Raw genomic sequence first — 27,483 nt, forward strand, 5'->3', positions numbered from 1 at the left:
GTTACACGTTATGGATATTTTTGCGAAGAATCCTTATTATTTAATTACGTCTGGCGTCAGTTCGAGGTAAAAATAACAATAACCGACGGAACACAGATGGTTTTTAATTTATTTTCCTTATTCATGCGTCATAATATGTTATGTTTACGAGAGTAAAATAACAGTTTAATCTTATCATCGGCTTTTTTAATGCACATCAAGGGTCGTGAGGATTAGTATTACATCAATAACCTAGTCCATTACTCCTTTAAGTAATGCTTCTGTTATCAGAAGAGATTCCACAAGTCAAGGTTGAAATGATTAACCGTAGGAATACATCGCATTTTGTCGATTGTTTCCCTGTCACTATAGGAAAATATGCGAATTTACTACGAGTTTATATCTGTCTCTATCAATTGGGTAGTAAAACAACACCATTCATATATATCAAGACAAGTTTTCCTTATTAGAATTCCTGGTTGTAGTGAACTTCAGACTTAAAAACCCAGCATGAGTAAAGATAATAATTTGTCACCTGAGACAGAATCGCTAAGAATCAATTACTATAGGATGTAATGTAGTGAAGGTACTAAATGCAGAAAAATAACATTGTTATTTGATTACAATAAGTTAAACACTGCAAGCTTAGATTTAAGTAAAATAGGAAACAATAAAATAATGAGGGTAATATTAAAACAATAATTTTATTGATCACTCACAATGTTTTTTGTTCACTTCATTTATTTTCTACTTGAACTAAAACAGCCTTGCGTCTGAGGAATGTGAGAAAAAGTAATGCATGATGTTTATGATTTCAGTCTTTACACCAAAAACACTGATGAATAATCATTGTAGATACCAAAAGTTCTTATACTTATTAACAAACACTTTCCACCTAAACAAAAATAAATTTTCTACTCATGATACTTCACTACTTATAATCATGCTATTTATATTAAATTCAAGTTGATTGTTGTCTGTGAATCAATCACATCTATCTTATAGAGACGGTGTATAGGTTTGAGACATATTTCTAGTTAAACATGACAATGGACTATGACTGTTTTACATTTGTAACTTAAGTGTTAAACACATCACATTAAGGTGTAAAAAACACTGGAATATTTAAAGTTCATCATGTGAGGCATGCAGTGGTGCATTACTCACATCATCACATGCAGCGGGTGTTGTAAACTCCATCTTATATTCACAGCGATAGGGTTCTGTGACAGATAAGAGTTTAGTCTCCAACCCACAACTGATTTGTACAATTGTCATTCTACTAGGACCATTCCAGCAAGCAATACCATTAATGTACTTCATAACTGAGTACCTATTGTGGTCTGGGCCAGCCCATTCTCCCCAATTTCCAAGTCCAATCTCACCACCACCATTCTTGGATTTCTGGGTGACCTTCTGGAAGAGACATAACTTGTAAACATATTCCTTGTCTTCATATTCCCAGCATTGGCCATCCAGGGTGGCATATTCTTGTTGTAAGCCATAATCCTTCTCCAGATTCTGTTGGATTTTCCTAATGTTAGACTCTATTTCTCTAACTGTGCGTTCAGCATCAGAGTGTTCACGGCGAGCTTCAGTGGCTCTATCAACCAGTTTTTGTGTTTCTTCATCATATACTCCAGTTTGCTGATCTGGTTCATGCTCCTCAACATCATGGTCTTGACTATCCAAATCACCTTCCTCTTCCTGATCAGCATCAGCATCTAGGTCACCCATGGTGTCTTCAGCATCACCCTCTTCAGTTTGTTCAATATCTTCAGTATCTGCTCCCTCTTCACCAGCTGGCTTGAACATGCCCTGTTCCATCATCAACAAAGGTTTCAATAAGGACCATGTATTCTCAATGAAACTCTCTTTGTCTATGCTCTCTCTATCACCAATGAAGTACTTAATTTCATCTTCATCAACCTCACCATCTTTGTTTTTATCAAAGACATTGGCTACCTTCATTTCATCTATTGTGAGCACTTCATCCTGATTGGAGTCAAACCTGTTGAACTGCTCCAAAGCTTCTTTGATAGTATTCTGTCTCTCCTCTTCAGCTTTCCTTTGCTTTTCTTTCTCCTCTGCTTCTCTGTACACCTTAAGGGCATCATTTTCTTGAGTTTCTAGATCATTCTTAAGAACTTCTTTCTCATCTCTTACTTTTTCAGCTTCAGCCTTGTCTTTCTCAAGCTGTGAAAGCTGTTCTGCCATCTCATTTCGTTTTGAATTACCCTTTTCAATTAATTCTACTCTTAAGTGACTACCAGCTTTGTACAACTCGGCTATTCTTTGAGCTTCAGCCCTAGCCTCTTTGCCGAGTTCCTCACAGGTGTTGCCGCACTTTGCAGACGAAGCATATTCATCAGTTCCATCGCAACAGTCACATACACCGTCATTGACTCTCGAACTTGGAATATTCTGCGGTCGATGACCGGCGTTTGTGCAATGGAAAACGCCATTTAGACAAGCTGATGTTCCTGGCTCGTCACTGCCATCAAAGCAATCACAGTAATCATCATTTACGTAGCTGAAGGGAATGGTCATTGTCCCATCAAAGCAGGTGAAATCTTTTGTCGGTGAATATAGCGGTGCTTTTGATAAAGAGACCCCGCGGGGTCTTGACACGTCCGACTGAACATAGGTGATAATAGAACTAATAATTAAAAAAACTGAATGATACTGGCTGATCCATGTAGAATAGATCATGATTATTTTATTATTACACCGTTTTTACTAAACACCGGTCACTTGATAAAATTGCAATAGATAAATAGAGAACGTGTAGAAAAATGACAGCGCTGACGTTAACCAACCAGAGTCAACCACAACTTAAAAATAAAGGTCATAGACTGATAATTAATAAAAATGGATCAATATTAATTATTTTCAAACTTAGCATACTTTAATCACATTTCAGGATCTTTTCGGGTAAATATAATGACCCTATTTGACCAAAAACTGGATCCAAATATATCACCTTAACGTTAACATTGAGATAATCGACTAATTGCATCTCTCCTCTATGGTTCTCAAACAATCTGTGTAAACTTCAATGTGTCAGATTGTCAGAAATTGATTTTGTTTTGGAGTTTGGAGCTTGAAGTTTTGTTTGGTTATATTGTAATAATATTCATTATAAAACAGAACTCCTGTAAAGTCGTTGATGTATGTTACGATATCTTTAATCAATTTTGAGTGCAACCTAGAAACCTAATCATGGAAACTATATTAGAGCAGCAACGAAGTTATCATGAGGAGAGGGAGCGTACCATGGATGCTATGGTGAAAGAAATCCTGCATAAAAAGACAGGGGTTAGTATCTTAGAATTATCTTATTACTTTATGGAGTTTTAAGGAAATCATTTTGAATTATTTCAATCAGATAACCTATATCGAATTGTAACCTGTAAACTGTTTGTTTGTAGTTAATTAGTCTTCTCCCCTTCTTTTCAGCATCGTGAGACGATTAATGCCGACCATCGTTTGAAGAATTTGCACGATGTGAGTATATTATACAGTGATCTTATATATTTGTGATTGACCACTAACTTTTAAACCTATATCATTTTCAAATTTTGTGATTTGCCTCTACAGTTCATACAGAGGTACTATTTTAATGATTAACTTTTGCAGAGGTATGTAGAGTCAACTATCAGGCTAAAAGAACTGTATGAAGATAAGGATGGACTTAGAAAAGAAGAGATTGCAGCACTGTCTGGACCTAACGAGTTCCAAGAGTTTTACGCTAGGCTCAAGCAAATCAAAGAATTTCATAGAAAACATCCTAATGAGGTATGAATAGGTTTTCTGACAAGTATGTAAGATTCTGTTATTCTTTATGTTTCAAAATTGTATGTATGTTTTCAGATTTGTGTTCCAATGTCTGTAGAGTTTGAGGAATTGGCAAAATTAAGAGAAAACCCTGCTGAGGATTATACAAGTAAGTATCAATTTTTTTTATTAATGGTCTGCACTGCATTATTTGTGGTGCAGTGTGGTGGGTTCAAATCCCACCCAGGATAGATATTTGTGTGATGAGCATTTGTATTGGCCAGGTTGTTTATTAATTAATCTATTTAAGTATGCAATTAGAAGTATATTAGTATGATAATCAGTTATTTGGTTGCTGTAGTATAAGCTTTGATTAGTTTGGAATCAAATGACCATATGAGCTGTCAAATGATATTTACTTTGCTACTAATACTAACAGAAGTTACTAATAATATATTTGATCACTCTTTGCAGCTCCTGTTGAATTCACTGATGAAGAGGGCTATGGCAAGTACCTAGATTTGCATGAATGCTATGAAAAGTACATTAATTTGAAAGGCATTGAGGTAAATGACAAAACTTTTTATTTTAATCATTTATTATTATGCATAATATTATATGGTTCCAATTGAAATTAACTCTTTGCTTAAATTAAATTCCTTATTTACAGAAAGTGGACTACATAACTTACCTTGCTATATTTGACCATCTCTTCGACATTCCTCGTGAACGCAAGAACAGTGAATACAGGAACTACATCAGGGCTCTTCTGACATACCTGAAGGACTTTGTGAGTCGTGTGAAACCTCTCATGGATCAGGCACAAGAAATGGCTGCTGCTCTTCAAGAGTTTCTTAAACAGTGGGAGGCTGGAAACTTTCCTGGATGGCCGGCAAGTGTTTTTATATTTTCTGTGACTTTAATAGACATTTGGTATTTGGTATATTCTGGTAACAAGTACTTATAGAAGATCAAGTAAAATAGGGTTTAAATAACAATATATTTTATATTTTTATATTTACAGAAAGAGACTGGTGGTGCTCTCACAAATGTTGGAGCTCATTTGGACCTTTCTGCCTTCTCTTCATGGGAAGAGCTTGCTTCACTTGGTCTGGATAGATTGAAATCTGCCCTCATGGCTTTGGGCTTAAAGTGTGGTGGCACATTAGAAGAAAGGGCACAGAGGTATGTATAGAAGAAAATTATTTTAGCTAATTTAATGTGCTTATACTTGTCCTAAATAATTTTAATTGTTTTTTTATTGTAGGTTGTTCAGCACAAAAGGGCAGACATCTTTGGATAAGTCCTTAGTTGCCAAAAAAGGAGGTAATAAGGCGAAAGCATCTACACAGCAAAGGCACAAAGATATTGCTGCCATTGAAGCACAAGTTTACAGGTAATCACACATTTATTTAATGATGTCAGGGAATAACCGAAAATGATTGATGCTTTGTTTATCTTCAAATATTTATTTTATTTAGATTTGCCAACATAGTAAGCAGTACCCGCAGTGCGACTATCGAGAATGTCACGCGTCGTGCGGCTCGCGCTGCCGGTGAGAGGCGCGATGACAGTGGCGACGAGAGTGATGCGTCTGCTGCTCCTGACATTGATTCAGATGATGATGAAGTACCTTATAATCCCAAGAACTTACCTCTTGGGTGGGATGGCAAGGTAATTTACTTAGCAACAGGATACAAGCCCCACTTAACTTAAAAATAACTTATTTGTGAACAATAATTTTCTTGTTTCTTACTTTTTGTTTATTTTCAGCCCATACCATACTGGCTTTACAAACTCCATGGTTTGAATATCAGCTACACTTGCGAGATTTGCGGCAACTACACGTACAAGGGACCGAAAGCATTCCAGCGTCATTTTGCCGAATGGCGACATGCTCACGGCATGAGGTGCCTGGGTATCCCGAATACCGCCCATTTTGCTAATGTTACCCAGATTGAAGATGCACTTGCTTGTAAGTATTCAAAGTTCTAATAATTTATATGTTTCAATAGAATAAGCTGATTTATTTGAAGGATAAAAAAACGAATAGACGAACTAGATGAATCTGTTCCTATTTTCGTGTATATCTCACAATAAATTATACTTTTTTTCTAGTGTGGGAGAAAATTAAACATCAAAAAGAAAATGAGAGATTTGTTGCGGAAAATGATGAAGAGTTTGAAGATTCTCAAGGCAACGTCGTAAATCGTAAGACGTATGAAGATTTGAAGCGACAGGGCCTTCTATAAATATTGTACCTATATAATAAGATTTATTGTAATAAATTGAAAACTAAGCTATAGTTATTTTATTAAACCTGATTGACCTACCCTTAATTATTATTTCCTTATCGCTTTTAAGCTCTCACACCGCAGGGAATAAGTGGAACTGTTTTCCTGAGGATACGAATATTTCTGAAATTCATACTTAGTTGTCTGCTGTAAACTTTGCTAAGATGACAAAGAAACAGCATAGGCAACTAGTTCAATAGCAGGTGTTGCCATGAGCAAAATGCTGGATGGTTGTATCGTCTGTATTCTTTTGACATATCGTACATTGTGACAGCACTGACAGCTGACAGCGTGACTGACAGCAATGAGCAAATTAATAACAAACACACGCGTGTGTCTTGTTAGTATGGTTTAATTTGTAAATGATATTAACCCTTTCTGTGAATTTAATACAGTGTTATTGTAAAGTGAATCTATTTGAAGAAGTCTTGTGACAATGCCGGAGAGTTCCAGCAGCCGGATATTTACCGGTTCGAGAGTGCTAGGTTATGTTAGCACACATGTGCCGTTTGTTGCTCGGTTTATCAAAAGGAGAGGCGAAACTTTACTATGTACAAGTGTAGGAAAGTGGTTTCACACCTACGGGTGCGACAAGTTCCGTCTGCTAAGCATCAGTGGAGAACATCCTGGCCCGATCACTTGTATGAGTGGCGACAGCTACCATGTCTATACTGCCAGTGAGAACAACATTTACGCCTGGAGACGTGGTTGTGAATTGAAACATGTTTATAAAGGACACAATGCTCCAATCCATTTGATGTTTCCTTTCGGTATTCATCTGATATCAATAGATGAAGACAATGTACTTAAAATATTCGACATCAAGGAGGAATCACAGTTTCTGGAACTTGGCTTTGACGAAGAACACTTTAAAATAACCACGTTGTGTCATCCACCGACATATTTGAACAAGATATTGCTTGGAAGTCAGCAAGGTCAGCTGCAGCTATGGAATGTGAGAACTTCGAAATTGGTGTTTACCTTCAAAGGTTGGGAGTCAGCTGTAACAGTAACAGAACCGGCACCTGCTATAGATGTAGTTGCTATTGCATTAGCTAATGGTAAAGTCATACTGCACAACTTGAAATTTGATCAGGTTGTAATGGAGTTCATTCATGACTGGGGCATGGTCAGTAGTTTATCATTCAGACTGGATGGAGTACCTGTAATGATAACTGGCAGTTCAGAGGGTCATATAGTAATGTGGGATTTGGAGGAAAGGAGAGTGTTATCACAAATACAGTCTGCTCATTACTCTAAGATATGTGGCTTGAAATGCTTGATGTCTGAGCCTTTAATGGTAACTAATTCTGAAGACAATTCCTTAAAGCTCTGGATATTTGATATGCCTGATGGTGGTGCAAGGCTTTTGAGGAAAAGGTGAGATAAATCTTCTTATACCTAGATGAAAATAAAAAAAAACTTCTTAGTGTTCAAGAAATCTTCATATTTATTTCCTTAACTTAACAGGTGTTCTTATGTACAATAATTATTATTTTCTGTTTTTTTTAGAGAGGGTCATTCCCAGCCTCCAGCAATGGTAGCTCACTGTGAGCCGAGTGGACACAATCTGTTGGCAGCTGGTAGTGACAGCAGTCTACACATTATGAACACTATTTCTGAAACATTCAACAAGAGTTTAGGAAAAGCATCACATAATAGGAAGGCTTCTAAGAAGAAAAGTAAGTACATTGTTTTATTCAGACCAAAGCTCACTATGTAAATATCTGTATGAATAAAGGTTATGGTACTCCTTGTATAGTATTAAAGAAATGGATATATGTAAGTGGAGGTTGTAGTACAAATTTCAATTGTATTTTACAAGGCTACTACATAAGCTTTATGGCACAGTATTCATTCTAAGAATAAAATTAAAATTACGTAGTTTTTGTAAACTAATGTCATGCTTTATTGAAATGCAAATGCAAATTAATTGATCATCAGATTAGTTTTCCATTGTTTTATAAGTATGATTACAACACTGTTTTTAATTTTTCAGAGAGATTGGATGTAGACAACTTGATATTACCTCCAATAACAAAGCTGAGTTCTTGTATGCAGAGAGACAAGCAATGGGATAGTATTGCCTCACTCCATGAAGGTTTCTTTGTGGCTACTACTTGGTCATACAATAAGATGCGCATGGGAGACCACAAGCTGAAACCTCCAGAATTTAACAAGGGAGTTACTGCAAACTGTTTGACTGTTACACATTGTGGTAACTTCGTAATTATTGGTAAGTGTTATATAGTTGTTTAATGATTTTTTATTATATTGACAACATCAGATCAGAAATTGTGAAATGAATAAAAAAAATACTTATACTTTTGTGCTTGAGTGTTCACGACTCTTGTAAGTGGATGTTAAAAGTAGAAGAATTTGTCCAAGAATTTGGAGACATGTTCATAAATTCACAACATAATCCGAACTAAAAAAATGTATTTTATTATTTGTTAAACAGGTTATAGCAATGGACAGGTACACAAATTCAACATGCAATCTGGCATACATCGCGGACACTACGGCAAAGAGAATAAATTAGCACATAAAGGCGGCGTCAGGGGAGTTGAAACAGATCTTTGTAATCAAAGGGTTATGACTGTTGGTGCTGACGATAAATTGAAGTTCTGGCATTTTAAAGATGGTAAATATTAAATAATTTAACTAAGTTTTAACTCCTCCTCCATTCCGGGAGGAGACGCTTGCCTAACAGTTGCCTATTAATGGATTAATTTTTTTTAGGTCCTAGGCAACACACAATATTTATATACCTACTCAGCATATAATTATTGTGTGTTGCCTAGGACCTATGTTTGTAAACCCTTACAATTTGCTTCAGCGCCGAGACAATTATCAACGACGAGTTGATTTTAAGATCTAGTTAAACAGTTTACTACATGAAGTACCGTATTTAATTCCGATATAACGTCCTGCCGTCCGTTCCGTTTGGGAAAAAATATTCGTTTGGGATATCTTCAAAAATCTATTTTATCCTTTTCTATCCTTTTGTTTCCTATTTCTGCCCACTGCGATTGGACGAAAGCAATCGGACTATAATTAAAATTGTTTTATGTAAATATTTTGTTTTAGCGTCATCACCGTTCCATGTAATAAGGTTAGAAGAGTCGGTATCAAGTACAAAATGCCACAGGGACAGCGGCTTGCTGGCTCTCGCCAACGAAGACTTCTCCATTACACTTGTCGATATCGACACTATGAATATTGTAAGAAAGTTCGACGGCCACAACGGGAGAATAACTGATATTGAATTCGATACTCAGAGCCGGTAAGTTTCTGTTTCAATCTTTTAAGTTTATTCGAATATTAATTTTACGTCCGTATCAATTTATTATAAGGTTTGAAATTGATTGTCGCAATCGGGTTTCGCTTCGCTTCGGGGTCGCTTTTAGTATAGAGCTTTAGAAATATGACATTGAACAAAAGACTAATAACATAGTACTAGATGAAACCTTAATCTTACTTTTTTACTAATATTATAAATGCGAACGTTTGAATAGATATTTGTTGCTCAATTACACCAAAAATATTAAACGGATTTTCATAAAATTTGGTACAGAGATATAGATTAACATAGAATAATTTGAACCCCTTAAAATCTTTTCACGCTGACGAATTCACGCGCAATGCTAGTAATATAATATCGCCGCTAGCGGGCATAAGCTAACACAACTAAAAAAAACAGTAGTTCTTTTTTATTAAAGTTATTACGACACTGTGCACATGTTAGTTTTAGAGTAAATTCTATGAAAAATAATTAGAATTTCATTGTAAAGTGCTAAATGGAGGCAGGCTAATTCCGTCTCGTGTTACTTATTTCTACGAATGAATATACGGGCGCGTCAACATTGCCACTGCGCCTTTAATACTCTACCACGTGGACTATAACAAGAAAACACCTTATTTACAGTGTCCAATTCAATCATTATCAATTTACTAGCTGACCCGCGCAACTTCGCTTGCGTCACCTAAGAGAATGGGTCAAAATTTTCCCCGTTTTTGTAACATTTTTCGTTGCTACTCCGCTCCTAATGACCGTAGCGTGATGTTATATAGCCTATAACCTTCCTCGATAAACGGGCTATCTAACACTGAAAGAATTTTTCAAATCGGACCAGTAGTTCCTGAGATTAGCGCGTTCAAACAAACAAACAAACAAACAAACAAACAAACAAACTCTTCAGCTTTATAATATTAGTATAGATTTTTTATGATTATTGTGTTACGGGGTATTAAAAAAATAACTTATATTTTACGTAAACGAAGAACCGAGAAATTGAAAACCTATTTTTAGATCCCTTATTGGGAATAAATAAATAAATATCATTGGTCACCGGTCGGTCATTTGATTCCAAACTAAACTTATATACTTCTTAATACATATTTTTATAGATAAATTGAAAACCAGGTTCAGAACAAATACTAGTGATCATCACCCAAAGATTTACCCCGGGTAGGATTCGAACCCACCACACGCGGCTACAGTTATTGTGGTGAGGTGACTTGGTGTGCAGTGCCGAATTAAACTTAAAGCTCGTATTCTATAATGTTAATGAATTTGAAGTGATGAAAGTATTTATTTTACTACAATAGTCATCGAAGTATCAAAGGCAACTGGAGATTTAAGTACTGAAGGCTGTTTCAGCAATTGGTTGTCAGAATGCAGTAGTATTTAACAACGTCGACCGTTGTGGCACATGCGTCGACCATTCATTATGAATTCACTTTCATGTACCTATCTTTACAGGTGGTTAATTAGTTCATCAATGGACTGCACTGTGTGTACCTGGGACATACCGAGCGCACAGCTAGTAGACATTTTCTCTGTAAGTATTAAATTATCATGATTGAGGTTTTGCGAGTAATATAAAGTATAGCTCATAAAATTATGACAAAACGCGCCACGGTTTGGTGAAAGTAAATATTTTGCAATATAATTTGTTATATTTCATATTCATTGTTTGCTAAAAACGCCAAAATAAAACCTCGAATAAACTAACACAACTTTTAAAAAAACGGTCCTAAATGTTTTAAAGAAGAAAAAGCAAGCGTTTGTACAGCTATATCTATATGACCGTGTAAGAAACTAAAAATGTACAACTATTCTTTGGATTTCTTAATTCGTAAATGCAAGTAAGTAATAAATGAAATATTTCTTCGTAGGTAGAACAACCTTGCACATCGCTCAGCATGTCGCCCACCGGGGACTTCTTAGCAACGACTCATGTAGGAGAATTGGGAGTATTTCTATGGGCCAACAAACTGTTGTACGAGAGGATATTCCTCAAGCCTATAGATAGAAATGCTGTTAGCATACCTAAATTGAGTAAGTATTCATTTGTTAAATTAGCACGAAGTAGTTTATTATGTTTTTATTTACTACATCGAACGTTATATTCTCTTATCGATTAGCAAAATCTCAATGTACTCGTATTTTTAGGATTACCAAGCACAGCACCAGAGAAGCCCGATATAGACGATATAGGTATCATAGATTTAGGAGAAGAGCCCGAGTATAAATCTCCAATACAAATTAGCGAAGAACTCATTACATTATCCGATCAACCTACATCTAGATGGCTGAATTTACTGCACCTAGACGTTGTAAAGAAACGCAATAAACCTAAAACACCGCTCACTGTGCCAAAATCCGCACCCTTCTTTTTGCCTACTATACCCAGCCTCGAATTAGAATTTGACTTGGAGAAAGACAAGGACGGCAACAGGGAAACGAAGCTATTAATACCAGATTCTTTATCAACATTAACAGTGTTTGCAAAGAAATTAATTGTATGTGAGACGGAAGAAAATTACGAGAAGTGTATCGAGAAATTGAAAACGCTCTCTCCTGCGGCTATTGAAGCAGAAGTCACAAGTATGGCACCCGACGCTGGAGGCAATTTAGATGTAATGAAACAATTCCTGCGTATGTTGGACGTCATGCTTAAGAGTAATAGAGATTTTGAGTTAGCTCAGTCTTACATGAGTTTATTTTTGAAAATGCACACTAAAATTATCGCTCAAACTGAGGAACTCAGAAGTGCTTTGGTCGAAGTCGAAGAAACCTCAGCGAAAGCGTGGTCAAAGTTGCAAAGCCAGTTATTGTATAACATTTGCGTGGTTAAAGCGTTGAAAGATATGTAATAAAATATTTAAAGCTCATTGTTTCTGTTTTATTTTTCTACACTATTGTGCAGCACCAACACAATGCACACTTTATTAAAAATATACCTACCTACCTATTGCATCGGAATGAAAAATGAGGGTACGCATCTAAATATAAAAAAAGATATGAAAAAAGCTCAAACTAAAGCTGTACGTACATACACAAAGAGAACCGAAACGTACCTACTGCGGGAGCACTCTCAACAATGGAACGTAATAGATGATTCTTTCTTATTGTGAACATTGAAAAAGTGGGTTTTTATATAAGTCGATGCGAATTATCTTGTAAAGCAATATCTACTTATTACATAGCTAATATAATACCCATAAAAGTAACTATGGATTAGGTATCGAGGTGTTCCTCAAATTGACTTAGGAGGTAGAGGCAACCAGTATTCATTGGCAAAGAAAAGATTTGTAAGGATTACTGGTTCTTTGATAAAATATGATTTTTCCTCCGTCTATGCAATTTTTCTCCTCCATTGGATTCCGCCTGTTTGCGGATGATCCCGCGCGAGGGTCTTTGCGGCGTTTATTGAATATTTTTCGAAGGGAATTAAATCGCGGCGATCGGTTCACCGGAGCCGGCGTTCATTAATGGCCCGCTTCATTTTCGCAATAAGTATTCATTTTTCCGCCCCCCTCAGCGTCGCGGCCCACAGGCGGCGACGAGAATCTCCAATGAAAATCTGATTGTGCTTCCTTTCCTTTGCATTATGAATATCTATCAAATTCCTTCGCATCTTAGCGATTCCTTTATTGAGCCAGGACCGAGTGTTAAGCAAATAGCGCGAAAGTAAAACGTTTCATTAATGTGTATCTTTTTTTGGCCTAGAATTCGTTGCAAAGCAGAATTCATGAGGAATGTGTGTAGATGTAACAAAGGCTTTGAAAAGTCATTTCGATGTGTATGCGCCTTCATTTGCAAGCGCTTTAGAAAATGTTAATTTCCGGAGGGCGTTCGGAGCGTAGCGTCTGTAGGTACGTATGTGTCGTAATGTACGGTTAGAAACAACCTATGAGAGCTGTTATTAAGGAAATATAACCGTTTCCCGATTGAGAATCGTACTCGTTAAAATAATATATTATGCTTGCAACCGTTTCTCGTTAAACAATTATAATTAGACCCTTTCATGTGAGTCGCGGGTCTGTTTCGGTCGGCACAAAAGACCGCCGCGCACCGCGTGTTTATTCCTTGCAAACAAGGGATGATTGGGGATGGGCCAGCGACTTATGAAGTAGGTGCTATCGTTAACTGCACTATTATGCATGAGCAGCGACCTGGTAACCCAGTAACCTGTAGGTTGATGTAATCATGATTTTAATTATTAATAAATAGAGATCAGACTCTACAATAACTAAGTTGGTACTGGCACTTAAAATATGTTACTTAACTAATCAGATATCTTTAACTCAAAGCTCTGTAAAAGACTTAGGTAACGGATATTTATAAGTCCTTTTTCTCACAAATTATCCTATTACTTCAATTAAGTACTCGTATATCCATTATGCACATATCTAGTAAAAAATACTTATTATTTATGACTATCGTAGCGAAAGTTTCCTTTGATCTGAATATAGAACAAGGAAATGAGGATTGTCGTCCATTTTCTATTACCGATGCTTTATTCCACGCCATTTAACTTTTTCAGTGGAAAGTTGAATCTTCATAAATGCGGCGGGCGTGGGTGGGGAGTGCTCGACCACTTGACGGTGTCCACTGGGTATTAAACTCAATATCTAGAAAATTAACTATTGATGCAGATTATAAAACGCATTCCAACTGACTGAATATATTACTTGTTTTGAGCTAAATTTCTTTGGAATTTTTGTATTTCTGATATTTACCTCAGAATGTAACTAAGATATGTATTTGGTGAAGGAAGCCATAGGGAACGAGAATTATGTTCTAAAATGTGTTTTTGAGACAATTAAACAAATGCAGATCGTATAATATTCTGCGAATATCTATCACTATAAACAGTACTAATATCATGAAGTTATATATCATAAAAAATATAACAAGTAATATGCTTACCTATAGTATAAGTTTGGTTTGCGTAATACCACGATTAACCGAGTTTTGATTGTGCGTGCAGTAACAATGTAAACTATCCACTTTCCAAATATTTACAGCAAATTAACTGGCTTGCCAATACAAGTTGTCTCTAATGGATCCACTAAGCTCAGCTTAAAAAAGGAAACGAAAATAAATTGAATGCCTGCTTCGGGGGTTTTGTTTAGTGATTAGACACCCTCTAAAAGTAGCAAAATACCATTACGTAAGCGATTGTTGCCCGAATCAGCTATTTAAAAAATAAACACCCACTTTTCACAGCTTCGCTGAAGGACTCGGGTAAACATCGTGTGTACCAATAGAGATACACGTTCATTAAACGTAGTAATCTTATTAGGCTTGATGAGTTGAAGAACATGTAGCTCTCGCTTACCTGTTTCGTGTAATTACATTAAAACGCTTCGAATAGACCTTTTCGCAGTGTAATAAAACCGATTCATCATTCAGAACCCGTGAATCGAATTGATTGAAGACGCAATTATTAATGTCCGTCAAACCGTTACGGCTACATCATCCATATAAAGAATAAACGAGAGTTTAATCGATACTTTCGGATGTGAAATTGTACCGTTACTAATTTACACGCGTTACATTAAGCAAACATACGTTATAAAGTGCAGCAAAATTGTTTCATGAAAAGTGTATGGGGCAAAGCCGTTTGTTGACCATTGGTTAATTAAAAGCAAACAGAGTGGGAGAGTTTACCTTGTCCATGGTGTAGCACTCCGATATCCGTTTTCTGCACATCGGCCTACGAGATATCCTACCTACTCGTATCGACTCGTAACTTTTATTTGTACTGCTGTGTAGGGTTGAGCGAATCCCTGACTTTCAATAAGTGTTGACACAAATATTATTTTAGAGATATCTACTATTTGTTAAGATGCTTTCGTGTAGTATATTCGATTAAAATTAATCCGTTGCACATATTTTATGGCTACCGTTTCCAAACTTACGCCACTGGCTATTGTTTAAAAATGCGAAGAACTTAAGCTTAGCATGTAAAGCATCGTAACTTTAAAGTAATTTGTGACAGAGTCGGTATCGACTAACGACATTTTTTATTTCTTTTAGTTTGCACTAGCTTCGTATTCATTTTGCCTTTATCAGTTTGTTCTTGCACGTTTTTGGAATTCAATTTCCGTGTCAGACGAGCTTTTCCAGTCTATCATCGTTCTAAAATATCTCAAAACTCGTGTCGTTATAATCGATTTTAATTAAGTTCAATATAATTGGCTCGTACAAACGGCTGAACCGCATATGTAACGTGTAGCTATGTAACGAATAGAGTTGTGGCTGATTGGATATGTACCTACATAGGTATGTTGATTTAATGTATGGAGGAACGTATTTAAACTAGGTGCAGTATTTTAACAAATTGATGTGCTATAGGTAGTTACGTTCAAATTTGAGCCTTATTGATGATTTTAACAGAATACAGTAGTAGGTATAGATATAGATCTCTCATTTTGAGAGTCTTTCTTGTCTATCTTGCATGAAATTTTATTTCACCTACTTAGATAAGAGTCTTAAACTCCCCTTAATCTCAAAAGCGTTATAGAACCTCAGATCTAAAGCGTCAAAGTCACTTTGAAGCCTAAGAGGGAACTAAACAAGCTTGAATTAGCACATCATATAATTGAGACAGAAACACTAGCTAATGCACAGGCGAGGGCTACTTAAGTAGGTCCTCGATTATACAGACGTCCGGAGCAATAAGCCAGCGCCCATTACAATGGGCTAAATTACCGAAACACAGATAGGTATAATAATACACTAGTTAGTAATTAATTACTTCATATATGCCTACTTAGATAGTTACGCGAAATTGACGTCTAATACATAAATTAAGATGTAACAAAGCAATACACAGTTCAATTCGACTGGAATTAATTAATTGTTGATAGACAACGTTATGCATATAATTAGCTGTTTTACAGTATTAGCATTTTGTTAGCACAATGTTAATATAGTAATCTATTTGTAGATACGAGGAAATGCGAAAATGTAACAGTTGGCTCAGAGAATGGAGGGTTGTGATACTCCAATAGTGATTATATGGAAATGCGATCATGCTTGAAAGGCGATTTCACACTTGTCGCTTTTTACTGAACCATTGACGTGCTACTCGCTTTGTGTACTCAAACGTGTATAAACTATGTGCTTTATTCCTCCTATTGAAATGTTACGTTATTGGAAGAAACACTGTTTCAAAATAAAACATGATATCGTTGTTTCATCTCATGTTTTTATTTTATTGCAATCAGCGCATGCATTGTTGTAATTTTATGAAGTCTTGTCGTTCATGATTGGTATTTAATTAATACATTGTCATACAGCGTAGAATAAGAGAACAGAGTACAGAGTAGAATAAGTATTCTCTGATTGTTCTTATATAAAATATTGTTATATTAAAACGATGATAGACAATATTGCGAAATAAGTCTCTTAAAGTTATTATCTATTTCTTGAAGAGGTTCCGCTTGAAGTATGACGATCCGTAGCTAATCGTCTATACGCTAACAGGAATACTTAATTTTATTTTTGGTAGCGGCATTTTTTAAAATTTAACGTGGCCATATATTTTTAGAAATTGACTACAACAACTTATTCGAAGTTTTATTTCTCAGATCCCAAAACTTTTTCAAATATAAATGATTTAAAGCAGTAACGACAATTTTGAGCGACCCTGTGGAATTGTTATAAAAACCTTTGAAAATCTTTATTAAAAACGTTTCTCGGATTAGTCCCACCCATCTCTCGTAAATCGGAAAGAAAAGGGTTTTCGTCAGCGGTATGTTAATTACAGAAACCAGAATACAACCCTTTTAAACAGACAGCCGTCCATTTCTGTATCTACGTTTTGAATGTGAAGCTGATTTGTTGAGGGATTATTTTAATTCGCGTAAACGAGGCACTTTCGTATACCAACGTACTTAATTTAAGTAATAAGTACATGTGTATGTCGTGTCGAGTACGCCTTTCTTCCTTTATAGCTGTTTTGTGCGCGGGTTAAACAAAGTTTTAAGTGAGATCGTTACGATGGAGTAAGTGGTACCTATCGTAATAAGACTTATATTTGTGACGGCTGTTAATCCCTATAGGGGAAGTAAATGTGCATGTTTGATGTTGTTGTGGAGTTTGAAACTTACATTAATACAATTTACCTTAGAATATATTGGTTAGTTTATAACTTTGTGTGAGAGCTTTTTATCAATATTATTAGTAAGCATTTTGCAGGTACAATTTTCTACATTACGTTTTGTTGAAAATAACGATGTCTCTATGAAGCATAATTATTAAAAAAAACTATCTTATGTTTATTCCATACTGTATACCTGCCTGAGTATTTATTTCATCAGTTTCCATTAGTCGGGTGGTTCATTCATCACAATAACTTCATAAGTGTTATTTATATAGGTCGGTAGATTTCACAGTAGTGCTCTGTATACACAGACGTATCTAGAGCTCTGCACGGTTGTGTATGTCGCTTAGGACGGATGTGTAATTTGCATGGCAATAAATTATTAAGATGACCAAACGGTCCGCTGGCCTTCCTCCTGTTTACAAATTAGGTGCAAATCTGACTGCTCTAATGTTCTAATACCCCAAATAGGTCGGTTGACTGCTACTTGAACCATCCATAATTTAATATTTGATCGAAGGGTAGCTAATAGTTTGACATTCAATTTAGTTAATAGACAACCTTATGACTGCCCGTGGGTTGTAAGACAACCCTACGTAATATTAAATACCCACACACTTAACATCAAATAATGACTAATTATATCGGTATACCAATTCAATAGGTTTTCTTCACGGCATTGAATGTTATAGGTGACATTGATCTTCTTGTTCGTTCAACCTACTAGGTATTTACTACAAAGACCGTTTTAGTAGTCTTGTATCAATATCTATCAAATTGTATAGAAGTAAGTTCAGTATTTTCTCGCTCGTAAGCCTTTTTCACACAAATTAAACCTGTTGAGAAAATAAATTTATAAATGAATCTATTACCAAAACGTCGCGCACATTTCGTCTTAACGCAGAGCCTATCATAAAATTTAATTAAAACAATATACATTGGCACCAGCAGAACGGTAACGAGAATGACAGAACAATGGCCGAGAAGTAGAAAAAATACTGAATCATTTTTTCAATAATATAACCAGTTAAACGGAAAAATAATATTGCTCAAAGCCGGGTCGCGGTACTTACAATATTTAGAATACATTTTGATAAAACTAGGTACCCTATCTACATTATTGTAGTCAATAGATTTAATGGTCTTTTAAGATTGAGAGGTGTTGTATATAAATTAAACCACATAGTAGGAATGATTTAAAAAGATCAAACAATACATAAGCTATAGTAGCAACCATTAATGGATTTAGGATTCCGTACTCATTAGTCAGTAGAATTATTCCGATATCGCAAAAAAATAAATATTACATCGCATACATATAGGACGAATCCTCGAATTTATTTGAAGACTGTGGATTTTACAGCTCTTCTAAGTATTTATTCCATTTTAGTAAAAACAATCGATCAAAATCATTTATTTCAGGCTACTGCCCATAGATAAATAAAACCTTAACCTAAGTAACTATACATAATATATTAATATAACTCTTTTAGATACATGATCTTGAATATTATACAAAATTTATCACGTGATAATTATGGTGATCGTTCATTTGAAAGGCTTTAAAAAGACAATCATTTTCATAATGTAATTATTTTCTGTTATATTTGGGATTTAATAAGGTTTTACATTAATTAATTACCGTTTAATTCCTATATACCTACGTATTGTGATTAATCAATGTTGATCTGTTTAAAATATAATCCAGCTAGTAGCGACTTTTATTATAACAAATTTATTGGAAATATGTCATTGTTTGCAATGGATTTTAATTTATTTGGTTCATTAATTAAAACGGTGAGTGTTTTGATGTTGAAAAAGTTATTTAACATAGTTACATGCACTTATTAAATATTATGGAGTAATTATATTTTTATTTACTCAATATGCCATTAATAATCATAACTTGAACTGCACCTGTTTATACCTTATGCTCTTACGCCGCGTAGTATTAGTAGGAATAATATAATATTGTGTACAATATTGTTACTTTACAATGAAGCGGCAATTAGGAATACCTACTTGGGAACATGACGTCAGTACATGTATTAATTGCGCGTATTTATCGTTCGGCTGCGATCTAGCAAGTCGGTGTATGTCGGAATTAGAATGTAATCGGGTAACGGGCGCGGTGGAACGGAACAACAAGGATTTACGAGCTCCGACGCTTCCGCACCATGCACTCCCAAACACTCAAAAACTACACCCCTTACCTTTTTGTACGGTGAATACGTTTTTTATGATAAGTGGAATAAATTGCGGACGTCCAACCAATTTGTCCAGTTGTGTTGGTTTTTCTTCGCCGCTACTCGCATATGTATCGTCTCGAATCGCACTCGTATGCAAAGTGCTCCGACGTACTCGTGATTTACCTACTTTTGTTACGGACTTATGTTGTTCCTTTTTGTTGGCTGTGCTAATCATAACACACAGGCATTTTTGCAATTTCAAATTAAAGATGAAGTGTTCGACTACCTATTTTTAAATGTATTTCGTAACAGTTTTTATAGGTAGGTCTGCAATCTTGTGTTGTGAACTTGGGGAATGATGTGGTTTAAGTGATGTGCTCTCGTTCCGAGATAATTTGAGTATATTTGGCGTACATTGCTATCGCTATAAAGTTCGTTAACGAAGTTTCCGAATCCAATTTATGCAAACAGCAAAGAGCGAAACAGAAGTCAACAAAAAATTAAGCTTCACAGTGAGCTGAGCCGTAGTCTTTGTTCTTCTAATCCCGACTTTCCTTTCAGATAGCGTTCAGTCAGCTCTTAAATTAAGAATTTATTTCAGAACTTCATACTTTCCTGTTCCCCTTTGTGTTGCATCACAATGGAAATTATTATCAATTGGAAAACTTTCCGTTTCCACAACTTCTATAAAGGCTCACGTTTTATTTTCCACTTTTGACTTTCTTTTTGTTTTGTAAGGCGATATCACAGCGGGATATTTCACCGTGCCCATCTTGATTATCAAACAATCATTTGTTCGTAAAGTAAGCGATGCCCCGAGTAACTTTTTAATATGGCGCTGTAGTCGTAAACTAGCCATTATAAAATACATCTCGCACATTATTTATTTAGAAATATTTTTTAAAAGCGGTCCGCAGAAGGTTATCTCCTAAAAGGGTTTTCCAATGGAATATTCATGATTACCCTGAGTAACATTAATGGTTGTTTTGAATTCCCTCATGTGAAAAGAAACATAGTAACGTGGGATATGTTTTCCACGAGTTTATCTTCAAAATTGGCTTCGAGCATTGCTTAAAAATTTGCATTTCATATAGATGTGATGAATAATTTATAACACGCCTCTGAAAATTAAATAGGCCTTAATGAAAAAACTACGCGCAGAATGTATATTTCAAGTGGCACTGTACTTGGTAATTTCTGTTAATATAATATAAACAAAAAGAGAGGGTGCGGAAACAGCAGGAAAATGGATTTCCGCGAGACAAAGAACTTTTGTCGGAAACTACTCGAGTCTCGCGCCACACACAGATAAATAAATGAGCGTGATTGAGTTTTAATATTTACACGAAAGATACATTAATACCACTCACTTGATGCTGCACCAGAAACATTTATTTTTATTACAAAGTTAAAAGCCCGAGTCGTTTATTTCATAAGGGATCATTTCAGTCATTTATTATACTCAGAATAAAATCAACAATAAACCCAATATTTTCACGATCCGATGTAACATTTTATTTGCGGTATGAATAAAACACGCAAATTGAAATAGTCTAACAAAAAAATATAGGACACATTGAGATGACATGTTGGCACAGTTTATGACAATGAAAGCCGACGAGCCACTTCGGCTGAATTTAATCCGCAGCGGTTAAAGTTCCCTTCAGAAACAATAACAATTCGTTCAACGATATAATGTGACCGCACAGTTTTCCCCGGAGGAAGTTTTAAGTGCAAAAGGCCTCACAAGTTTATGTGTTGAATGAATCTAGGAACCAGCCGCGTAATGTAAAAGTTGTAATTTGATTTGCAACGGCAACCACTACCTACCATTGTTTTCATTTACCTACAGTAAAACGGCTTTTTGTTTCTCGTTTAAACAAGTTACGACTTTGAGAGTTATGAATAAATGAATAGCTTTTCATTATACCCGCCTCTATCTACTTAAAGTACCAACACAAAGGTTTTTATTGTCGTGATGAAAACTTTACGGGAACAAGGTGCGTCGACTCATATCCCAGCCACTATATGCGTTGATCTTTTGGCATTCGTCTTGAGCACGGTGTATAGCGGTCTTGTAACTCAAATGGGCCAACTTGATTTAAGTTAAACTTTGTGCCAGATTCATGGGTTTATTATAAAAAGTTTATAAAGGTAAAAAAAGAGTGTCAGGCATATGAGCCACATTCTTGAAATAAGCTCTAACAGCAAATTTAATCCGGTATATTCAGACACATCGCGGGGACAACTTTAAAGCAGAGTCGAATAAGCAATGCTGCTCCTGTCCTCTGTCACGTACCATGTAGACGTTTTGTTTATAATTATGCTTTTTATGGGCAAGCAGGTTTTAGCTATAACGAACACTTATAGCAAACAATAACATCGTTCCACAACTAAGATTTTCTCAAGTTTTAAAACACGTAGAGGGCTTGCTGTTATACATTAAGTAATACCATCAACGCAAACGTCACATTCTCTTTTAAAATAAATGTACGCGTTACGAACGTCCCGCCTACGAACAAATACAGCCAATAAAGACACCTCCTTTCCTCAGGAACCAAGAGTATTAAATCTGAACGAAGCGGAGATTTATATAAACGATAATTTCTACTCTTCGCATCGGCGGCTACCCACAGCAGGGACCTAAAAACCAATACTGCCTACTTATTTTAAATAAATTCAATTACACATAAATGACGTAGCTGTTACTGGTTATGGTACTTACCATTAAAATTACCGCCATTACAGCTGTTAAAAAATAATAAACTGTTATTGTAAAACGTTAAAGAATTCGAACGGCATTTATAATTTCTGATCCGATAGCGCAATTTTTTAAAGCAGTTTTTCCTTCTGCATATTTTAAAACTTTTGTATTCTATTCTTAGACATCTCTTTATATTTATGTTAGCACTTGTAGAGTAAGAAATATTCAATCGAGAATCGGAAAATATGTACACAGCAACAGGGATTAAGCTCCCCGCGAGCACGAGGAATAAAGATGTTTGTCCGGTACAAAGAGATTTTCCTACATTTTGTACTTCTTGGTTATCCCTACATTTGATAGGTTAAGAAACAATGACGTAAAGCGGAACTTACGTCACTCTAAGCTCCAGATAAGTATTAAAACCAACAACAAGGTCACTTAAGTAAACAACAGCTTGTTTTCCTTAGTTTACTCAAATAATTTGCGTAAGAAAAGTTGTTGATCATGCTTTTTGTTTCCTTTTACTCGAGGATTAGTATTGAAAGTTAAATCAAGCGTAATAATGTGGTTGGCAGATGTTTATGTATGAGATTATTAAATTTAAATTGATGGCTTAAAAGATCTAAGATTCCTGTGCCGGTTTAAAGGGATCAACACGTAATCAAAACGTAGACCTTGTCGTAGACGGCTACAATAAAGTCTACGAATGTAGCAGCCTACGTGCTACGATACGACAGAGCTATTTGAAACATATTTTTTTATTGTTATATTTAAGTTTATATTGCAATATTGAAATAATTTATGTAATATTAATTAATTAGGATTTACATCCCGTATCGTAAACCATAACTTAAGTACCAAAAATCTTAATTAATCATTCTTCTACAACACCCAGAATACGAGAAAATAAAATTGCTAATATGTAAGTGATGTTATTCTGTCACTTTCGTAGCGTGAACGATACATAATGTGCGAACAACTTAATTAATATTACGAGTATAAATAACCAGAAAAGTGTATGACTAATCTTTTTATTTTCTGAACCGGGCATGCAATGATAGCAATCTTGTACAACTGCATAGAAAGAAAACTGAACACAAATAATACACTATAGAATCAAGTCATTATTAATAGTTGCTGATAAAAACGTTGGGTATGTTATTATTTTCTAGTATGTGGGTCATAGTACCGAGCGAGTTGCACGGCGGGTGGTGGCGACGCTTCGGAAATATCGGTTACACTTTACACTATGCTCTTATTATACACTAGTGCACCTAGATTGAATATAGCGACGAGATAAAGGGTATTGAGGAAGACATCGTTTAAAACTTTGTTCTCTTTATTACAATTAAGAATAGACTATTTTGCAATTTTTGTGTCGTATTTAGTGTTTAGTTCATTACGTCTTTAGTATTTTAACCGTCATGTTGCTTAAGTAGTATTGAAAAACTACGTTTCTGTGCTTTGAATTGTAGGTAAAAAGTCGTTGAGGTCATTAAGACACTAATGGTTAATCAAGCCAAAGAACATTGGAAAGCTGGAACAACTTTGTCCACAGACTAGAGAAAAAAAGAAGCGCTGCAGAAACTGTGGAATGGCTGTCTTTAAGAAAACTTGTATCCTGCAATTAACTCAGTACAGTAAACGACATTAAACATAAAACAATGTACGTTACATACATTGTTTGCTTTAAATTATCTATTTCGTTATTACGTGTAATATTAGATGTAGCATTAACAACAATAATAATATATTCTACAGATTAAACAACACAGAGAAATGCGGTTGCATCGTTAATTGGATAACACGACTGTTTGCTAAAATCAACTTTACAATTCTACCCCGAGACGTTTACTGGCTTTAATCAACCAACGTTTCACAGTCGAGTAAAATTATATAGAAGAGAGTATTTTGATGGGGTTTTGTAGTTGGAAACTAAACAGTTTATTTGGCATAATTCATAAGTCATTTGCATATTGAGCCCGTTTTCTCACTCAGATTTTCCGGCGTGACCCTCAGAAGCGGACCAAAGTATTTATTGTTACTTCATTTTGAAAACGTTTTTGCTACTTATATTTTACGACACTCAAACTTTCTGTAGGCCTTTTTTAAAAGGCAAACCTATTTTCACTTGATTTTATTTACCCTTTTGACCGGTGTTTCTTTTGAGAAACGTCCCGTTTATAAAATGCTCCAATCTTAAACTTATTTTAAAATATCAAATGAAATATAGGCATATTCATAACGATACTCCATACTAGAAATTAACATGAACATCTAAACTTAATACTAAATTAACATTATTTTGTTAATAGGATACGTGCAAAGTATACAACAATATCTTCACAAGCCTTCTAATTGTATAGATTAACTTTGGTACAAGCTGAACACCGTAGTAAGCGGGAATTAAGTAAAACAACAAAGGTACCTATTTGTTGCTGTACTTAATACACTCGGGATGTTCACTCGGGTACGGTAATAGGTACTTACAACCTTAATAAGTATTTTGAACTCTTTGGTCTAACCTAAAGTGGGCCAATTCCAAGTAATTGTTACTTGGGTCCTATTTACGTTTTGAATTTAACCGCGGTTAACTTTAAGTAAAGGTAAATGATTGTACCTGTATCTTTGAAATCGTAAATATGTTAATTATTCGTAAATATTTTGCGTGGGCGTACCTAATTACCAGGTAAAATTAATATGAGCGAAGTATGTTTTAACAATGTGCCGCGAAAATGTCATGGAAGCTACATGTGTAATTTTAAGAATGTCTCGTTGCATAAAGCAGGATGTTTTAAATTGAATTAACCTATACATGTTTGGAGTACAAAAAGTGGGAGTACGGTCTACGGAGTACGTAAATGTAGTTCACGCGGAAGGCCTTTAGTAGGATAGCGGCGGCGGCGGGTGCAAATGTCAGTCTTCTGTCGGACGCCGCAAAGTAATAACAGTCCGTGCTAATGGATTGTGGTCTTTAGGTAGCTCGTATATTTTATTTGCGAATTATGTATCCACGTTTTCTAAATATAGGATGTTTTGAAAAGGTTTGTAAATACGGTTCTAAACTTTAAACGGAGTCGAGCCGTTTGGGTTTTTGTCCATTTAAGATTAAGCTGAGTGTAGGCGTTGTTTGATATCGTTGATGTCCTGAAAGAGCGAACGAATTTGTCCATTTACCTGAAGTTTGACTTTTACTTTTTTCGAGGAAGTAACCCCTGTCCGAGCTTTACAAAGGACTTAAAGAGTCAAAATAACAACAATCAGAAGCGTCATAATATGTCCGCTAGACCATTTCTAAACAACGCTTAACGTACAAAAATCATTCTTCATTCAATCATTTTTTGTTGTAAGTAGTTATTAGTTAGCAATCAGTAGATTGAGTAGAAGTTTACAAAATATAAAAAATACAAAAAGTGCTGTAAAAATGAAATGGCTTTGTAAAATAAAAACAAAATGAAAAAAATAGCTTTCTGTTTACTTTTACGGTACGCGTCAATGCATTCAACTGGATACATAAATGTGTATATTTTAACGTCAACATTTTTTGATACATTTGTTATGTCTGATATACAAAAATACGATGCAAAATTTAATTGTGAGCACTTTCTAACAATTTAAAAAGCAAACACTTTGTAAATCAGTACATTCTTTCATTTGTAAGACTAAGGACTTAAGTGTGATTAAAATACTGAATATAGAAAATAATAATTACCAAAATTTATACCGTAATTTGTCGATGTAACGACGTACATTTAGTACGTACAGTCTAGAGATTTTATTCAAATTATAAAAACAAGTGAATGATTAATGAAAACGAAAGAATACCTTTGGGAATAAATTAAAGTGTGGGAAACCGGGATGAATGAAATGTAAAAATCAACATTGAATTAGGTTTCCCAATGAAACAGTTCAGAAGTACTTGACTCACGACACAATACAACAGTGACAAAGAACCCCTAACGACCCCGAATTTATCGTGAACTTTCCACTAATACCGTCATTAAACAACCCTTTGTTTTCTTCTTTGATAAAAACGCCTCGAAGCACCTCGGAGTTCGTAATTTTTATCTTTCCCTGCTTGAATAGTCACCTTAGGAACAAAAGCAAATAGGTACTTTTGCGACAATGACAACAGCTGTCGCTATTGTCTGGCAATGAGCCTATGTTTATTAATTTAAAGTTCAAATTTCCACAGAAATTTGAGTTGAAGTAGTCAATCTTTGATAAAAAGTGAGCATCGTTATAATAATAAACGTCCGTAGAATTCATGAGGGGAATGTCTAGTCAAGTACAGAGCCGGGAACTTATCCACGTCTAGCTCTATTTAGTACGAGCTTGAAATATGTCTAGCGATTTGGTACAAGTACACTGACACAAACTCGCATGATTGAGAACAACTTCTTTTCAGACATGTGGACCTGGCAATTATATACTATAGGCCTAGTAATTATGTTAGTAAAAATTGTGTTATTAAGAATCTAGGAAATTACTACAGCTAAGAAGACTAATGTTATACCTTTAAGATGTCAAACAAATATTTGAAATTCATCAGTCTTTTCGCTTACAGCTTTGCCCATGGATCGACATAGTTTGGTCTTACTAAAACAGGTGTGGATGTCCTCCACTATCCCTATGTCTCTCAGTACTTGTTACGACACTCACGGGAGTGATGGGGTAGCCATCCTTAGTTGAGACCGCCGCAAAATTACGTTTCAAATTGCCTTAACCACATGGGAAAAATCCAGCAACGAAATGCTAGAACAAGTTACGCCTACAAGCCTTGTTACGTGGTGGTGAAAAGTCAACATCATTATAATATTTAAGACTTTTTATGAAACCGAGTACTTACAATCCCCCTACATTGTAGTTTAATTACGAGGTACGAAATCCACGCCAGTTTGTGTGAAGTTTCATACGAGAAAATTACATTATGCTCTGAGTAAAATCCGTCGGCTTTCGTGCCCAGCAGGGTGCATACAATTGAATTATTTAAGGTATTATGACGTTAAATTGCCCAGTAGAGGCGAGTATACTGTAATCAGGTAAGAATGAGTCGAGCGAACGTCTGAGACAGACCTAAGATAACCTTTACTATAAGCTTGCTAATTATTAAAGTTATTCGTGTTAAGTTGGGT

The 27,483-nt window shown here is 35.3% G+C and overlaps 3 protein-coding genes across 3 annotated transcripts; 2 read left to right on the top strand and 1 right to left on the bottom strand.

The window, feature by feature from the left end:
• Positions 1-664: 664 nt before the first annotated feature.
• GCS2beta (glucosidase 2 subunit beta) lies at positions 665-2,799 on the bottom strand. The gene has a single exon (XM_076119771.1). It carries the CDS (start codon positions 2,689-2,691, stop codon positions 1,105-1,107), a length of 1,587 nt encoding a protein of 528 aa, XP_075975886.1. The 5' UTR covers positions 2,692-2,799; the 3' UTR covers positions 665-1,104.
• A 239-nt stretch (positions 2,800-3,038) lies between these two features.
• noi (splicing factor 3a subunit 3 noi) lies at positions 3,039-6,053 on the top strand. The gene is made up of 11 exons (XM_076120186.1): positions 3,039-3,297; positions 3,439-3,486; positions 3,619-3,777; positions 3,853-3,925; positions 4,231-4,322; positions 4,427-4,654; positions 4,781-4,941; positions 5,024-5,152; positions 5,238-5,430; positions 5,530-5,731; positions 5,875-6,053. Exons 1-11 carry the CDS (start codon positions 3,202-3,204, stop codon positions 6,006-6,008), a joined length of 1,515 nt encoding a protein of 504 aa, XP_075976301.1. The 5' UTR covers positions 3,039-3,201; the 3' UTR covers positions 6,009-6,053.
• A 286-nt stretch (positions 6,054-6,339) lies between these two features.
• On the top strand, positions 6,340-12,230 carry LOC142976580 (WD repeat-containing protein 36). Its single transcript, XM_076120011.1, has 8 exons — positions 6,340-7,430; positions 7,563-7,732; positions 8,050-8,286; positions 8,512-8,694; positions 9,141-9,336; positions 10,816-10,894; positions 11,232-11,394; positions 11,509-12,230. Exons 1-8 carry the CDS (start codon positions 6,487-6,489, stop codon positions 12,210-12,212), a joined length of 2,676 nt encoding a protein of 891 aa, XP_075976126.1. The 5' UTR covers positions 6,340-6,486; the 3' UTR covers positions 12,213-12,230.
• Positions 12,231-27,483: the final 15,253 nt, after the last annotated feature.

This window comes from Anticarsia gemmatalis, chromosome 11 (genome assembly GCF_050436995.1).
Source record: "Anticarsia gemmatalis isolate Benzon Research Colony breed Stoneville strain chromosome 11, ilAntGemm2 primary, whole genome shotgun sequence".
In the NCBI taxonomy this organism is placed as follows: domain Eukaryota; kingdom Metazoa; phylum Arthropoda; class Insecta; order Lepidoptera; family Erebidae; genus Anticarsia; species Anticarsia gemmatalis.

What these genes read in the sequence shown, in the direction of transcription:
- noi (XM_076120186.1), top strand. Translation starts at nt 3,202, where the DNA reads ATGGAAACTATATTAGAGCAGCAACGAAGTTATCATGAGGAGAGGGAG. An exon ending in CCCTGCTGAGGATTATACAA is followed by an intron (nt 3,926 to 4,230) that starts GTAAGTATCAAT and finishes CACTCTTTGCAG; the next exon opens with CTCCTGTTGAATTCACTGAT. An exon ending in GATTGAAGATGCACTTGCTT is followed by an intron (nt 5,732 to 5,874) that starts GTAAGTATTCAA and finishes CTTTTTTTCTAG; the next exon opens with TGTGGGAGAAAATTAAACAT.
- LOC142976580 (XM_076120011.1), top strand. Translation starts at nt 6,487, where the DNA reads ATGCCGGAGAGTTCCAGCAGCCGGATATTTACCGGTTCGAGAGTGCTA. An exon ending in TGGTAACTTCGTAATTATTG is followed by an intron (nt 8,287 to 8,511) that starts GTAAGTGTTATA and finishes TTTGTTAAACAG; the next exon opens with GTTATAGCAATGGACAGGTA. An exon ending in TGTTAGCATACCTAAATTGA is followed by an intron (nt 11,395 to 11,508) that starts GTAAGTATTCAT and finishes TCGTATTTTTAG; the next exon opens with GATTACCAAGCACAGCACCA.
- GCS2beta (XM_076119771.1), bottom strand. Translation starts at nt 2,691, where the DNA reads ATGATCTATTCTACATGGATCAGCCAGTATCATTCAGTTTTTTTAATT.